Here is a 17,904-nt window from a genome sequence, read left to right as displayed (position 1 = left end):
GGTACCTGGGATGTGATCAGAAGCAGATTAAGGTTTCCTGGGGTCCTGGGCCAGAGCACGTGGGGGGCACCTTTCTGCCTGTGGCCCCACCCACTGCCCCTTCCCTGGGGCCTGCCCCTGTTCCACCCAGCGTCCCTCTATCCCAACCCCACAACCCCTTTTGCTCCTTTCTCACCCCCACACTGCGGTCCCAAGACTGGAGAAGCTCTGTCCCTGCGCCTTGATCTGGGGCATAGCGGGAAGTGAGAGCTCCTCCAGTCCCAGGGCTGCAGCGGGGTCCCGGTGTTGGGGCTTCCCCCGCCAGCCCTCCCCCCTTCTGCGGGGGACCAGGGTTGGGGCCTGGGGCTTCTCCTGCCCTGTGTTTCTCCTGGGAAATGGGGTTGGGCATGGGGGCTTCCCCTGCCACCCCATAGCTTCTGCCTGGAAGGGTGGGGGCGCTGGGGCTTCCCCCGCCTGGGGGCTTCTGCTGGGGATGGGATCAGGAGCTGCTGGGGGGTGCTACTGGATGTGATAGATGGAGATAAGGGGTCTTAGCTCAGCTCCTAGTAGGCAACAGCCACATCACAGGATGTGCCTTTGATGGCAGCATCAGCATAATGGCCGAGGACTGAAGCAGCCCCTCACTCCTAGGGTTGGTGCCTCCGAGAAAGGCATGAGGCATACAGTAGGACAGCGTGTGGGAAGCTGGCAATGCTGTACTTGCTCTGTAGCTAAGATGAGCGCGTCACTCTAGGGCTGTGATTATTAGTGCTATTTATTAGTTGTATTACGGTAACACCTGCAAAGCTGGTCCCTGTCCCAAAGCACTTACATGCAATGTAACGAGAGACAGTGGGTGGACACAGCAAACAGGTGGGATGTGCACAAGGCACCAGGGAGATCATTATGAACACAGATCACAGCACACCAGTTGCCTACCCACTAGTGTGCTGCCACCACTGCTTTGGTACTTATCAGACTGCCCATCGGGTACCTTTCACCAGGGCCGAATGCACACCTGTACAAAGTGGAGTGCTGTACACTCAGATCTGTGAGATTCAGGTACTATCATTTCTACATATATAGGATGGCAACATTTAAGGACGAACAGGTGTAAAAATAATGGAGTCCCAAAGAAGAAGGGCCCAAATCAAGCTGAAGTGTATGGATTCTAATGTGGTGACCTCAGCCCTACACAGATGTCTACTCTATCCAGACATTTAAAAGTAGTGGTGGGATTTTATAGTTTGTGAGATAACCTCAGATTTTTTGCATCAGGGGCCAAATATTGCTCTCACCTCCCTTAGTGGCACCCCATTAGCTTCACTGGGGTTGCACTGGTGTAACTGGGAGCAGAATTTGGCCTTTATTTTTTTTCCTCTAGAGACAGACTGAAGGTGCACACTTTGGATCTGGTTTATGAACACTCCCAAGTTTGTGGATTTCAATGTGGGTTCTGGCTTGGCCCAGTATAAAGCTGGAGGCCATTTGCAAGAGTTGGATTTGCATGTGGATTCTGAGTGCCTTGGTGACAGCGGACCGGGGGGGGGTTCAGTTCAAGCCCAGGAGTCATTTCCCCTTTCGTTTGAAGAAACAAAGAAAACAGCTTGATAGTGGTTGCCTGCTTACACGTGTAGGAATATCATTTGTTCCTTTGCTCAGAGTACACCCCATGCACTTTGGTTTGGCTGTGCCCCTACTGTCACTGGTTATTGTTTAAGAAGGAAAAATGTGCTTGGAAAAGTAGACTAAGGCCTTGTCTACTCTACCAAGTTTTGTCGACAAAAGTGATGTTGACACATAAAAATTGGCATAATAAAAAACAGAATGTCATGTTCACACTTGCTCCCTCTGTCAGCAGAGCACGTCCACAGTTGGGGCACTATCATCGACAGTGTGAGCAATGCACTATGGGTACCTATCCCACAGTCCTGCTCAACACCTTCTGTCGTTAGGTGTTGTGGGAAGGCGGAGTGGTTCGTGGTGCATCTTGGAACCAGGCTCAATGTCCCATGCTGCATTGCTTTCTGTCCCAGCACTCCATGGGCTTCTGGCTTTCTTTCACGGCAATTTTCAATGGCCCTTCTCTGTGTGAAGGGTTGGATCCCACCCTGCTCTCCTATGCTCTGTTAACTGTCATGAAGACATCACGGATGGCAGTGCAGTTAATCGCGAAGTTCCTAACTGAAGAAGACTCCCAGGTGCCTGACATTGTGTGTGATCTGGATAGGAGCAACCTTAGATTGCTTTTGGCATTCACAGAGCAGATGCATAGGGAGGACCATTGCTTCTGGGCTTGGGAAACAAGCACAGAATGGCGGGATCGTATCCACATGCAGGTGTGGGATGATGAGCAGTAGCTACAGAACTTTCAGATGTGGAAAGCCATCTTCCTGGAACTGTGTGTGGAGCTCGCCCCAGCACTGTGATGCAAGGACACCAGAATGAGAGATGGTGTAGAAACACGTGGTGATTGCTGTGTGGAAGCTGGCAACTCCAGACTGCTACTGGTCGGTCGCAAATCAATTTGGAGTTGGGAAGTAGACCACTGGGGCTGTGTTAATGCAAGTGTGAGGGGCAATTAATCACATCCTGCCATGAAGGACTGTGACTCTGGGAAATGTGCATGAAATAGTGGACGGCTTTGCAGAAATGGGTTTCCCTAACTGTGGAGGGGTGATAGATGGCACACATATTCCAATTTTGGCACCAGATCACCTTGTGACTGAGTACATCAATAGGAAGGGGCACTTCTCCAGGGTGTTGCAGGACCTTGTGGCTGACCCATGGGTGTTTTACTAACATCAACGCGGGGTGGTCCAGGAAGGTGCATGACGCACACATCTTCAATAACACTGGCCTGTATAGAAAGCTACAAGCAGGGACTTTCTTTCCAAACCAGAAGATTTCAGTAGGGGATGTTGAAATGCCCATAGTGATCCTGGGAGACCCTGTGTACCCCTTACAGCCGTGGCTCATGAAACCGTACACGGGAAACCTGGACAGCAGTAAGGAGCGGTTCAACAACAGGCTGAGTAGGTGCCAGATGACAGTGGAATGTGCCTTTGGCAGATTAAAGGCACACTGGTGATGCCTTTATGGCAGGTTAGACCTTAATGAGGATAATAATCCCATGGTCATAGTTGTGTGTGTTATATTGCATAATCTTTGTGAAGCTAAGGGTGAAAAGTTTGCTCAGGGGTGGACATCTTCGCTGCTGATTTTGAGCAGCCAGATACCAGGGCTATCAGAGGAGCCCAGAAGGGGGCAATTTGAATCAGGGAGGCTTTTAGACACCAATTTGAAAATGAGAACCAGTAATGTATATCTCTGTGATTGGTGCTGCAATGTTATATTACATGTAGTTTTCCTAAGAAGTAATGGTGACATTTGGGGCCTTACATTCCAGTAAGCAAATGATTAAACTGCCTGTTTATGTATTGGTAGTGCCTGCTATCTGAATTTCTAGGAAACAAATAAAGATGAGTTACCATTCAAAAACTTTGCTTTTATTGCACAAGAAACAACACACATACAGACGCTTGGTAGGTAAAGAGGTACCAGGAAGGGCCAACTTTCAGAGCTGTGTGTAGGTCCAGTTATTATTTTGAAAGTTGTCCCAAGGGGGTGGACTGAAGGGGAAACTGAGAATTCCCAGAAAGTGGAAAGGACTGTGCGGGTGGAGTTGGGGGGCGGCATGGTAAAGAATTCTGAACCTGGTAACCTAGCCGCCTGGAGAGGCTAACCCTCGCTCACTCCCCTTGTGCCTGAGGCCCCACCACTCCCCTTATTCTCCCCCCCCCCCCCGCGCAGGAGCCCAAATCACCGCATAGAATCATAGAATCATAGAATATCAGAGTTGGAAGGGACCTCAAGAGGTCATCTAGTCCAACCCCCTGCTCAAAGCAGGACCAATTCCCAGCTAAATCATCCCAGCCAGGGCTTTGTCAAGCCGGGCCTTAAAAACCTCCAAGGAAGGAGACTCCACCACCTCCCTAGGTAACGCATTCCAGTGTTTCACCACCCTCCTAGTGAAATAGTTTTTCCTGATATCCAACCTGGACCTCCCCCACTGCAACTTGAGACCATTGCTCCTTGTTCTGTCATCTGCCACCACTGAGAACAGCCGAGCTCCATCCTCTTTGGAACCCCCCTTCAGGTAGTTGAAGGCTGCTATCAAATCCCCCCTCATTCTTCTCTTCTGCAGACTAAACAATCCCAGTTCCCTCAGCCTCTCCTCATAAGTCATGTGCTCTAGACCCCTAATCATTTTTGTTGCCCTCCGCTGGACTCTTTCCAATTTTTCCACATCCTTCTTGTAGTGTGGGGCCCAAAACTGGACACAGTATTCCAGATGAGGCCTCACCAATGTCGAATAAAGGGGAACGATCACGTTCCTCGATCTGCTGGCAATGCCCCTACTTATACAGCCCAAAATGCCGTTAGCCTTCTTGGCAACAAGAGCACACTGTTGACTCATATCCAGCTTCTCGTCCACTGTGACCCCTAGGTCCTTTTCTGCAGAACTGCTACCTAGCCATTCGGTCCCTAGTCTGTAGCAGTGCATGGGATTCTTCCGTCCTAAGTGCAGGACTCTGCACTTGTCCTTGTTGAACCTCATCAGGTTTTTTTCAGCCCAATCCTCTAATTTGTCTTGCCCCTCAGCTCCAGCGCCAGATGGCCGGGGGCAGGGGGCAAGGCCCCAGCCCTGATGCACCGCAGCCTCAATGCCCACAGCCCCCGGGCAGTGTGGCCACTGCACCCCCAGCCCCAGTGCTCAGGCAGCCAGTCTCGGAGTGCTGGGCCGGCAGCACTGCCCAGCACCAGCCGCCCTGGCAGCCCCAAGTCCCTGCAGGAGGCATGCTGGCATGGGGGTGGGGCCACGGTAGGTTGTTTGGGGAGGCAAAGCCTCCCCTTGACTACAATACCCGCCGCCCATGGTTCTGAATGTGCTGCAGGGGAGGCTGGGCATGGATCTGCTCAGTCTGCAGCATTATTAAGGACTTCAGCATCTGCGTTTGCTCCTCCATTACTTTAATCATCTGCTCAGTAGCATTCTTAAACTCCTGATTTTCTTTTCTGTTCTGCCTTTCGGCTTCCCACCACTCCTTGCGTTCCCTTTTCTCTGCATTGGAGAAGTGCAGTACCTCCCAGAACATGTCTTCCTTGCTCTGTCTTGGGAGCTTTCTTATCTAGTGGAGACGCTCGGCTGGTCTGTGTGGGGTGTTCCTGAAGGCCACATCTGCCGAAGCACTGGGGATGATGCACAGAAGTGGGATTGTTAAATTCACACACAGGATTCAAACATTTCAGTAAAATAAACCTTTTGCAATATAAAAATCACTTTGTCACTGACCCTTGGCAGGCACATATCTCTGCGAACATCCAAAGCATGGTGGCGGGGGCAGGGCAAGGGGGCGTTCCACATGGGGAAAAGAGCGCTCTGAAAGGGTTGTGGTTCAGCTGACTAGTGAAAAAAATCTAAAATTCTCCCACACTTTTCCACAGGTGGGGGTCATTCTAGCAGACATCTCACTGCTAAGCAGGGCCGGCTCCAGACACCCAAGCACATGCTTGGGGCGGCACCTGGCAAGGGGAGGCAGGGGGAGCGCGGCACGGCATTCCGCGGGGGGAGGCGCTGGGAGGGCGGGCTCTGGTTGCGCGGGGCTCGGCGAGGGGGCGGCGCGGGCGCAGCGCTGGAGGGGGGTTCCGGCGGCGCTCGGCAGGGGGCGGGCTCTGGCGGCGCGTTGCTCGGCGGGGGGGGCAGCGCGGGGCTCGGCGGGGGGGTTCCGGCACGCGGCGCTTGGTGGAGGTGCGGCACGGCGCTGGAGGGGGGTTCTGGCGGCGCTCGGCAGGAGGTGGGGGCGGGCTCCGGCGGCGCGCTCGGCGCGGGGGGGGGCGGGCTCCGGCCCTCGGCGCGGGGGTGGCGCGGCGCTCGGCGGGGGGGGCTCGGGGGCGGTGCTTTTTTTTGCTGCTAGGGGCAGCAAAAAAGCTAGAGCCGGCCTTGCTGCTAAGGGTAATCAGGGAAGCGAGGATACATCTACTACATGTTTGTGGCTTCTGCCCTGCTCCCTATGCTGCTCGCCTGTGTGCGCTTTGGTCCCTACATGGGATATTTTCCTACCATGGGGTGAAGAACAAAGCAGCTCTGCCAGGGAACCTTTGGCAGAGGATTGCCGAGTACCTCTAGGAAACTTTCCTGGAGATCTCTCTGGAGGATTCCCGTGAGACCTTGGTGTGCATCAACACCCTGTTCCGCTGTACTGATTCGCTACACAGGGAAATGTCCAGCACACAGAAACACAGCCAGCCTCTACATTTCTATACCCTAAACCGACCTCCACTCTACACAAACCACAGCCACTTACCAGGCGTCTCCTCTCCTGCTTCTTGCTCGCCGGAGAGCAACTGCTGAGACTGGCTAGACACCTCTGGAGTGGTGAACAGTTTCTGGTTGCCTGCCCCACCGGACAACCGCCCCCAAGAGCTCCACATTGTCATCTAACTCCACTTTTTTGTCAATTCTTCATCTTCTGGGTTAGGTGCTCTTTCTACCACCTCCAGGCCCGCCGAAGTATCCACGGGGCTCTTGGCGGTGGAGGTGGCGTCGCCACCAAGGATAGCTTCCAGCTCCTTGTAGAACTGGCAGGTCTTAGGTGCAGCACTGGAGTGACGGTTTGCCTCTCTCACTTGCCTCAGCTCCTTTATCTTCATTCTGCACTGCAGCGTGTCCCAATCATAGCCCCTTTCATACAAGCCTTGAGAAATCTGCCTGTAGGTATCAAAATACCTACGGCTCAAGCGCAGCTGGGACTGCACAGCCTCCTCTCCCCAAATACTGAGCAGATCCAACAGCTCCGTAGTAGTCCAAGCAGGACAGTGTTTGGTGCGATAACCTGCCATGGTCACCTGGGAAGATGCTATGAGACTTCTCCACGCTGAGCAAACAGGAAATGGAATTTTAAAAATTCCCGGGGCTTCTAATGGGGAGGGGCGGATGGTTGTTTACCTGGCTGCAGGGCAGTGGAGTTCAAACTGCTGACCAGAGTGGTCACGATGGACATTGTGGGACAATTCCTGAGGCCAGTTAAAGCAATAAAATCAAGCGTGGTGTCTTGTCAACAAAAATTTAGAGGAAAAAGCCTTATGTCTTTCATCAGGGTGTTTTTATTTTGTTGCCAAAACAGGCCATTTTTGCCGCCAAAAGTCACCTTGCAGTGTGTACACATTCACTGTTTTGTTGGCAAAAGCTGCCTTTTGTCGACAAAACTTTGTAGTGTAGACAAGGCCTAATGGAGGGAGAAGCCTTGAAGCTGGTGTTGTAATGAGGAACTCTACATTGAAAAATCTTAACCTCATCTTCCAGGGGTTTACAAACTGACAGCCCATATGTAGGTATCCTGCTTAGTTATTTGAAATGGACAGCAAGGGGTAAAGTGGTAGTGAATCACCTGAGAGGTATCTGTTCCTTTCACTGCAGTTTGCACAGAGCCTGTAATGCATATCTTCAATTATTATCTAATCAACCCTCATAATATCCCTAGGAGGTAGGCAGATAAGTATCTTGACTTTAGCAAAGCTTTTGATACGGTCTCCCACAGTATTCTTGCGAGCAAGTTAAAGAAGTATGGTTTGGATGAATGGACTATAAGGTGGATGGAAAGCTGGCTAGATTGTCTGGCTCAACGTAATGCAGATCTTAGCTTAAATTACTTGGGCTCTTCAGCATCTGCATGTGTATAATCACTAAGGGGTTATCTGATTACATGTGTTTTTTTCACAACTGTCAGCTAAGTCCTATACCCACATGAAAAATTCAGCATTTGGGAACATTATGTGCAATTATGACTCTCCCTGAAGGATATTGTGTCCATAAAACACAATACTGCTAGAATCATAGAATCATAGAATATCAGGGTTGGAAGGGACCTCAGGAGGCCATCTAGTCCAACCCCCTGCTCAAAGCAGGACCAATTCCCAACTAAATCACCCCAGCCAGGGCTTTGTCAAGCTTGACCGTAAAAACCTCTAAGGAAGGAGCTATAAGAGGCTTGCTTGCTTATAGACTCTAGGTACACAGACCTGTGCTGCCCTTAATACTGCGTTACTGTGGAGAGCCTTTGTGCTGCATACTAATAACCTGTATTTGTGGTATGTGACATTTTCTCTATGCACATAATAGAATTTGCTGGGAAAAGTCTCTCTCACTCACACATACACACATATTATTGGAACTTACCCTCAGGCACCTGAAGTTTGTCTAATGCCTGCATAAGCCATGAATGTAACAAGCAGCTGTGACACATTCTGAAGCTGTAACTTCCAAAATAAGTGTTGCCCACTATTGATTTGTTTTGAAAGAGAGTAAGGAGACGATTTGCCATTGCTTCCCCACAGTGGAAGCTTTATGGAGCAGACTGAATTTTGCAATTCTTTGTGACTGTCAGCTTGTTTGTGTTTTAGCAGGCAAGAAGAACCCACCATCCAAGGGCAAGGTAGTGCTGACCAACATGAAGATACTGAGCAATGAAGAGAGTCAAACCCAGGGGTTGACAGGAGAGCCACCTGCAGCCATGGACTTTGCAGCGGAATCCAGGCTTCCCAAAGTCGACATCCCATTAGAATGCCAGGGAAATCTGGGCACAAGAGACATCTCTTCAAAACCAGACTATGTGGCCACCCTGTCTGACCTCAGCACCTTAGAGTCCAAGTGCCAGCTTCACAGATTCTCCAAATTTGAATCAGAGGATTCTGGGGTTGAATTGCCAAGTGGAGCCAATTCTCCATCTACACCAACAGGCTCCGAGAAGAGCTTTGTGCTTCACACCAGAGACTCGTCTTGTGACTCTGGAGTGCTCAGCATCTCTTCTTCTCCGGGAATTGACCATGTCATAATGAGAAAGTGTAAAGACATCAGAGAAACCAGCCAGTGTGCTTCAGACAGTGAAAAGCAAGTTGAATATTACAGCCAGGCAGCAGATGTGGTGCAGATCCCTACAGCTTCCCTGGAAGATTTCAGTGACTGTCAGGAGGGAGAAAGTCCTAATAAACTTTTTGGCCAAAGTGAAGGACAATATTTGGAAGAGAAACCCAGGAAAGAGATAGACCTTTCCATTAAAGACACTCCTCCAGCTGCTGCCCACATAGAAGAGCAAAGGCCAATCAGCAACCGTTACAAAGAGACCTTTGGGAGGATGCAAGAACTTCAGCTCCATGGACATCAGCTCAAAAAATATCCCACAAGCGACAGCCTGGATGAGTACATGGATGAGTGCTGTCGATTAAGTGAGGTAAGAAACCAGACATGCAAATTGGAATGCTACACTTGGGATTTTCAAATTAGAATAATAGAATCATAGAATATCAGGGTTGGAAGGGACCTCAGGAGGTCATCTAGTCCAACCCCCTGCTCAAAGCAGGACCAATCCCCAACTAAATCATCCCAGCCAGGGCTTTGTCAAGCCTGACCTTAAAAACCTCTAAGGAAAGAGATTCCACCACCTCCCTAGGTAACCCATTCCAGAGTGATCAAAATTAGTCTAAGCTGCACAGGTAAAAATCCCATTGACTTCAATGGGAGCAGAGTTAGGCCAACTCTGAGTGCTTTGGAAACCCCCACTCTAAAGTATTATGGTTGCAGAGAATTGCAGTTGATTTTACGGGACTGTAATTTACATGAAGTGACATTTTTGAGGAATTTATGAGCATAAGGGCCAGAGCCTCAGCTGGTGAAGATCAACACAGAGTGAATAGTGCTAGCCCAATTTACACCAGCTGAGGCTCTGGCTCAAAGAGTCTTGCACCGAAGGGTAGAGTTGTTGCTGCTATTAAACACACACACATTTTGAAGGGGTGGTGGAGTGGTGAGCATGCTAGCCCATCTCATGGTATAGTACCACCTGGGATACTATGGGGTGGAGGTCACAGGCCTAGAAATTTGATAATACAATGCAACTTCAGGGCCTGGTCATCTCTATTACTGGAAACAATGGCTCCTTTGTATAGTGAGTGAACGTGGACTAAATGCATGAGAGGAACACTGCAGAGCTGCTTGCATTCACACTTTAAGACAAAGATCCAATTTTAACTAGCAAATATCACACAAGAGTAGCAGAAACCTCAGTGCTTTGAGATCAGCAGGTGGAAGGTGCTGCATATGCATAGAGCAGGGGTCAGCAGCCTTTCAGAAGTGGTGTTCCGAGTCTTCATTTATTCACTCTAATTTAAGGTTTCGCGTGCCAGTAATACATTTTAACATTTTTAGAAGGTCTCTTTCTATAAGTCTATAATATATAGCTAAACTATTGTTGTATGTAAAGTAAATAAGGTTTTAAAAATGTTTAAGAAGCTTCATTTAAAATTAAATCAAAATGCAGAGCCCCCCAGACCGGTGGCCAGGACCCGGGCAGTGTGAGTGCCACTGAAAATCAGCTCGCATGCTGCCTTTGGCACGCATGCCATAAGTTGCCTACCCCTGGCATAGAGCATTCCCCTCCTCGAAAGCATCGCCAGTTTCACAGACTTATTTGCTTCTCCATCACAGCATAGAATGTGCACCTGCTGAGTCTGAAATGCAGCTAGAAAAGTGTTTCAGTCACTGAGAATAAGGAGACTTTTTGTGCAGCTACTCTTTGTTGGCAAGGGTTTGCTCTAGTGCTTTGCTTTATGTGCTGACAGACTATTGACTTGCTACCTTGTGCATCTGCTTTCAAGATTCAGCAATGAGAAAATATAATCAAGTAATTAATTCTTGAGAGAGAGAGAGAGAGAGAGAGAGAGAGAGAGAGAGACCAAAGTGTACTGTGATCAAAAGGAAGGAGCTTTGTGGCCTTGTCAAACAATACTCCTGCAAACATACTGAGCATGCTGAAAGATGCACAATGGAGAAACTCTTCCTCTCTACGCTGATTTAGTAATGCCCGAGCAGCGTAGAATCACAGTTGATGTAGTTAGGTCGACGCAATGTCAGTGTAGACACTGCATTTCGTACGTTGACTTGTTACTAGCCTTCAGGAACCATCCCACAATGTCCCATATTCAGGGCTGGCTCCAGGCACCAGCGCAGGTGCTTGGGGTGGCCAACACAAAGGGGAGGCACGTCCGGGTCTTCGGCGGCAATTCGGCAGCGGGTCCCTCGGTCCCTCTCGGTCTCTGCTGCCGAATCACTGCCGAAAAATGAAGCGGCAGCGGTAGAGCTGCCACCGAAGTGCCGACGATCGGAGCTTTTTTTTTTTTTTTTTTTCCCCCGCCGCTCGGGGTAGCAAAAATGCTGGAGCTGGCCCTGCTCACATTGACAATACAATCGATAAAAGCGTTCCTGGCGAGGACATGCACTGCCAACACAAGAAGCCAAAGTGTGCACACACAAGTGATTTAATAACTGCAGTGGCTGTCTACTGCTGTAAGTTAGGTAGACAATTTTATAGTGTAGACATGGCCTTAGACAAGCACCAGAGCAGTGCTAAGGCCTGCCACTTGCCTAATTCTCATTGATTCTAGTGAGGGTTGGGTCTCTAAATCCCTTTGAGATCTGGCTTTAAGCACCCATGCCAAGATTTTCAAGTGTGACTAGTGGTTCTGGGTGCCTCCATTTTTGGGGGGTGCAAATTGAGACACTAAAGGGACCTGAGATTTCAGAAAGTGCTGTGCATCCACTCTATCAAAATCTGGCCCCAGGAGGTGTCTCATGTTGGGCACCCTAAATCACTAATCAATTTGCAGGAATCTTAGTCTTTAAACTTAGATTGTGAGGTCTTTGGGGCAATCGTCTCATGATGTGTGTGCACAGAACCTAGCACAATGGGGCCTCCAATAAACAGACTGCATTTAAAATGAAAGGTAGTGATGGATCCGGGCCTTAGCCTACACCCGCACTTTCCCCACCACTTAGGTGCTGTACACATACATAGTAAACACACTTTATTTGGAACCCTCCTAAAGATATTGTCTGTTGACCTCTAAGATCTGTACTCAAACCTTCCAGCTATCTCCTGTCTCCATAATGAGCCAGACAGTCCTGAACATTGAGGAAGTTCATAACAGACTGACCCACAGGATCCAGCTATGTCATGGCATACTTGCAGAGAAGTCAGATAAAAATATCAAATACTCCTGCTAGACAGTTGCACTGTAACACTACTTTATTTTTTAGAATCTAGAATAACAACACACAGTAATCAAAAGCAGAGACACAAAGCTGGATACTTCCTGAGGCAGAGAGGCCCAGCTCTCCCGACCTTATTCTAGGCTGACTGCCTGCTTGCTTCAGCTCCCTAGCCTGCAGGTAGACCAGGAAACAGCCCCCGACCCCTGCCCACCCTTAGGGTTACCATATTTCAACAATCAAAAAAGAGGACGGGAGGAGCCCCGCCCTAGCCCCGCCCCCGTCCTGCCCTAGCCCCGCCCCTGCCCCTTCCACTCCCTCCCACTTCCTGCCCCCTCAGAACCCCCAACCCTCCCCCCCACGCCTTGTCCCCTGACTGCCCCCTCCTGGGACCCCTGCCCCTAACTGCCCCCCAGGACTCCACCCCCTACCTAAGCCTCCCTGCTCCTTGTCCCCTGACTGCCCCCTCCTGAGACCTTCCCCACATCCTAACTGGCCCCCTAGGACCCTACCACCCTACCTGTCCCCTGACTGCCCCAACCCTTATCCACCCCCCCACCCCCTGACAGCCCCCCCCCAGAACTCCTGACCCATCTAAACCCCTCTGCTCCCTGTCCCCTGACTGCTCCGATCCCTCTCCCCACCCCTGCCACCTGACAGCCCCCCCCAGAACTCCCAAACACCCCCCCCGCTCCTTGTCCCCTGACTGCCCCCTCCTGAGACCCTCCCCCACCTGTACTCTGCCCAAAACCTTACACCCCCAACCCCCAGACAGCACCCCCCGAACTCCTGACCCATCGAACCCTCCCCCTGCTCCCTGTCTCTTGACTACCCCCCCAGAACCTCCCTGCCGCTTCTCTGACCCCCTGGCCCCCTTATTGTGCTGCAGAGCGGCGCGCTCGACAGCGGGGGAGGGGAGCAGGGTCGGAGCTCCAGACTGCTGGAGGCCGTGATCTGCCAATGCAGGGAGGGAGGGGGAGAGAGAGGAGGGGAGTGGTGTCAAGTTGCAGGAGAGAGGAGGGGGTAGTGGAGGAGGGAGTGGCACGATCCGGCTGGCTGCCCTGTAAGCCGTGCGTGCTCTGCACGGGGGGAAATCCGGACATTGACAAATTCCCCCCGGACGCTATTTTTAACTGAAAAAAGCCGGACATGTCCGGGGGAATCCGGACGAATGGTAACCCTACCCACCCTTAAAGTGACAACTTGCAATTCCAACAGTTCTCAATAAAAGACAGGTTCCCCCCTTTGATGTACACAGCATACATGCCATGTGGTAGGACTGAACAGCCCCTTGCTCCCTGGAGCTAACTGCCTTCTCTCACAAGGCACCAATATAAAAACACATTAAGCAATATTTTCTAAAGTAACAGAGGCCTACTAGTTGGGTGGATCTTTCAAAAGGGGCTGGCACAGTTCCAGCTTGGGGCAAGGAGCTGAGGGGCGGCTACAAGAGCAGGAGAGTTCTGCAAAAACTGGGGTGGTGACCCCATCTGACAGCCACATTAACTGTCTGAAAAGTACTTTTAATCCTTTGTGAAATGGAGCCTCAGTTTCCCACTAAAGGGAGCATTGACATAAACCCAAGAGTAAATTCTAAAGAGGCTTAAGAGGAAATGAAGCTGTCTCTGTGGTTTGTTCTTCTTTTTTAATATCTTCACTGGCTGAATGGTGAAGCTCTAAGTCAATGCCCAGAAGCTAATTTTTTGTAGCTGTACAAATGCAGCAGTGATTTATGCTAGAAGAGGGTACAGTGCATATTAATGGAGCAGATAAATACTACAGCGTGTCAAGAACAGCAGCTACTAGAACTAGGATGATGCAAGATAGGCCATAAGGCAGGTTTTGTACAACAAATGGAGGATGGATTGAAAACCTTTTAAAAGCCATGGCCCAGATGTTCAGCTGCTCTAAGTAATGTACTCTCACTGAAGATTATATTTATACCAAGTGAGCCTGTGGCTCCCGACCTCTGTTTTGTTGATCAAGGCTCCCTGGATACAACATGGAGCTCAGGATCCAAACTCCACTCTAGATCCAGACTGACCCAAATGTCCTTTAAATGCAAGCTCCTGGTTAGAAAGATACCACCAGTGGGCATTCCAGGGTATCCTTATCTGCTTGACTAGCCTGGCAAAGTGAGCCCTCTATTGTCGGGCCAATTCTAAATAGAATGAGGGGGTTGGTTTGGTTCTTCTATTTCATGCTGGTGAAAAGTGCCAGAATGACAGTCCTGCACCTCCATGTAGCCACAGGACAAGCATAGTCTGGGTAGCAGCAACCCAAGCGTACTCTCTTCTGCAAACCTTCCTTGGAGGGACCACCTCAGTCTCCATGGCCTGTTCATTCAGCTACTGCAACTGCCAATATAGGGGTAGCTGTGGTGGTAGTGTCTGTGATGTGGACACTTGTCCACTGAGAAGTGAGCTGCAAGCCATCAAACAGCCATATCAGATGGTGATAAATTTGACTGGATTCATCTCTCAAGCTGATTACAGTGTTATCAATTCCCTGAGTCAACCCAGTCCCTTGGAATATTTCTCTTTAGATACTGGTATGGTACAGCAAGAAGGAGAAAGCCACAGGAGGCCATCACAGTCAAGTACCACTTCCATAGCATGGGTGTGCCATGCAGAGGAAGCTGCAAGCTATCAGTGAGCATGGCTGTTTCTGGAAAGCAACGTAAAATACAGGGTGGGGAAGATTAGAAAAGTACAGAATGATTCCTCTGCTTCCTGTTATTCAGGAGTCTTAACAAAGCCGTCAGCTTCCACTGACAAGTGTTTTCCAGTCAGCCTATGACATCACTAATTGAGTATTCCAAGCCCAGGATGTGCTGTTTGCAATAACATTCCAGGGCTGTTGAAATGTTGCCTTGCACATTCTTTCGGATCCTGGAGTGCTGTGGGTAAAAGAGCCACACGCCATAGAAAGGGTGAGCCAAGCAAGGAGCAGAGGAGAATTGAAGCCTGTAGTAAGAGCACAGCCTCCAAACTAATCCTGCCTGAGAGTAGGAACAAGATGACACCTATTATTATGTTAGTACCTGATGACCCTGAGCTTGATTGGGGCCCTACTGTGGGGGTGCTGTATAAACCCCAATGATGGACATTCTGTGCCCGAAGAGCTTACAGTCCCAAGAGACAAGAACGGAAATGGGTGGCAGAGCCAGGATTAGAATCCAAGTGTCCTGACTCCCCGTGCAGTTCAATGCCCTATCTGCCGGCCCACACTTCTTTCCCAGAGGGCTACAAATTCATTGGTTTTACTATCTTCAGACACACCCACATATTTGACTCTGTTTTCTGGGAAGTAAGAGAGCAGAAGCACTACAGCTCACTGCTGTGGACGGTGCCTAGCACTTGACTTTGCTTGCATCCATTTGTAGCCTTCACTCAAATTCGTCCTAACACGCAACACACCACACAAAGTTTACAAGTCTTGTGTGACCTTTATATAGCTGGCTCAGGACTCCAGAACATCCTCCCTTTGGAGACCAGGAAAAGCCTCCCCATGCCAACTTCAGATCATGCCATAAGATCCAGCTCTTCCCCATAGCACTCTCCAAAGAGCCATAATAGAAGAAAATCCCAGGGCATGCACCAAATTAACAGCCCATGATTGAGCCCAGAGCAGGACAGAGCACTGATGAGATACTCACAATCACGAGTCCTGATTACACCTAGATTAGGCAAGGGAGGCCCCTGTCCCCTGGCAGCACCAACTGCACTTAAACCTCTTACAGCACCTATATACCAGCCACAGGTGGTAGGCAAATAGCTAGAGACTGAGGGACAGATTTGCAACTCATGTAGCTCCACCAACGTCCAAAGAGCTAGGGTGAGTTGCACCCAACCCGCTGAAGATCTTGCCCAGAAACTGTAACTATCATCTTAAACATTTTCCCTGTGGATGCTCAGCCCTGCATTTTCAGATATTTATGACCTCATTTTAAAAACAAGGGCCAGATCCAAAGGACTATGTTGATTAACACTAGTTGAGGATCGGGCACCCAAATGTTAGTGATCAATGGCTCCATGTCTAGTTGGCAGCCGGTATCAAGTGGAGTGCCCCAAGGATCAGTCCTGGGGCTGGTTTTGTTCAATATCTTCATTAATGATCTGGAGGATGGGGTGGACTGCACCTGCAAGTATGCAGATGACACTAAACTGGAAGGAGTGGTAGATACACTGGAGGGCAGGAATAGGATACGGAGGGACCTAGACAAATTAGAGGATTAGGCCAAAAGAAATCTGATGAGGTTCAACAAGGACAAATGCAGAGTCCTGAACTTAGGACGGAAGAATCCCATGCACTGCTACAGACTAGGGACCGTGTGGCTAGGCAGCAGTTCTGCAGAAAAGGACCTAGGGCTTACAGTGGACAAGAAGCTGGATATGAGTCAACAGTGTGCCCTTGGTGCCAAGAAGGCTAATGGCATTTTGGGCTGTATAAGTAGGGGCATTGCCAGCAGATCGAAGGATGTGATCATTCCCCTCTATTCGGCATTGGTGAGGCCTCATCTGGAGTACTGTGTCCAGTTTTGGGTCCCACACTACAAGAAGGATGTGGAAAAATTGGAAAGAGTCCAGCAGAGGGCAAAAAAAATGATTAGGAGGCTGGAGCACATGACTTATGAGGAAAGGCTGAGGGAACTGGGATTGTTTAGTCTGCAGAAGAGAAGAATAGGGGCGATTTGATAGCTGCTTTCAACTACCTGAAAAGGGGTTCCAAAGAGGAGGGATCTAGACTGTTCTCAGTGGTACCAGATGACAGAACAAGGAGTAATGGTCTCAAGTTGCAGTGCGGGAGGTTTAGGTTGGATATTAGGAAAAACTTTTTCACTAGGAGGGTGGTGAAGCACTGGAATGGGTTACCTAGGGAGGTGGTGGAATCTCCTTCTGTCGAGGTTCCTTCCCCACTCTGAACTCTAGGGTATACATGTGGGCACCTGCATGAGAATCTCTAAGCTTAACTACCAGCTTAGATCTGGTTTTGCTGCCACCACCCAAATTATTTATGAGTTTTTTGGGAAACTCTGTCTACCTCCCCCCAAGAATATCTCCCTCCCAAGTACTATAACCTTTCCCTGGGTAGCCTTGAGAGATTTCTCCACCAATTTCCTGGTGAACACCGATCCAAACCCTTGGATCTTAAAACAAGGGAAAATCAATCAGGTTCTTAAAAAGAAGGCTTTTAATTAAAAAAAGAAAGGTGAAAAATCATCTCTGTAAAATCAGGATGGAAAATAACTTTACAGGGTAATCAGATTCAAAGAGCCCAGAGGAACTCTTTTGGTTTTCGTGATATTTGAAAGTACAGCAATTAAATTATATAGAACTGAAAGGGCTCCACTGTAGCGTTTTGTCTTGATTCCAAGCAGATACTTTAACTGGGAGGTAAAGACATGAACTGCCGCAGCAGTAGTGAACCCTCGTACCAGTGGCTCCGTTAGATAGATGGCTACAAAACCAAACCGAAGGAGACATAAAGACAACTGTATAATCCCTGAAAGCAAGGTTCAAAGTTACAGCAAACAGAGGTAAACCCTCTAGCAAAAGGAACATTTACAAGTTGAGAAAACAAAGATAAAACTAACACGCCTTGCCTGGCTGTTACTTACAAGTTTGAAATACGAGAGACTTGTTCAGAAAGATTTGGAGAGCATGGATTGATGTCTGGTCCCTCTTAGTCCCAAGAGCGAACAACCCGCAAAACAAAGAGCACAAACAAAAGCCTTCCCCCCACCAAGATTTGAAAGTATCTTGTCCCCTTATTGGTCCTTTGGGTCAGGTGTCAGCCAGGTTACCTGAGCTTCTTAACCC

General features: G+C 49.4%; 1 protein-coding gene across 7 annotated transcripts in view; it reads left to right on the top strand.

Annotated features, from left to right (window-relative positions):
• The window catches only part of LOC101945979 (uncharacterized), a 59,654-nt gene that overhangs the window by 13,723 nt on the left and 28,027 nt on the right, over positions 1 to 17,904 (top strand). For 5 of the 7 annotated variants that reach the window (XR_010589453.1, XR_010589454.1, XM_005285633.4 and 2 more), the window contains one exon: positions 8,443 to 9,269. Coding sequence is in view for 5 of the 7 variants with exons in the window: in XM_005285633.4 (XP_005285690.1) it covers positions 8,443 to 9,269 (827 nt within the window). In the remaining 2 variants the exon portion in view is untranslated. The remainder of the gene's footprint in view (positions 1 to 8,442; positions 9,270 to 17,904) is intronic. The other 2 variants (XM_024107993.3, XM_042850064.2) reach the window with 1 other exon arrangement.

The sequence above is a fragment of the Chrysemys picta genome, chromosome 7 (assembly GCF_011386835.1).
Source record: "Chrysemys picta bellii isolate R12L10 chromosome 7, ASM1138683v2, whole genome shotgun sequence".
Classification (NCBI taxonomy): domain Eukaryota; kingdom Metazoa; phylum Chordata; order Testudines; family Emydidae; genus Chrysemys; species Chrysemys picta.
Note: the sequence above shows the minus strand (reverse complement) of the source record. Positions and strands in the feature narration are given on the sequence as shown.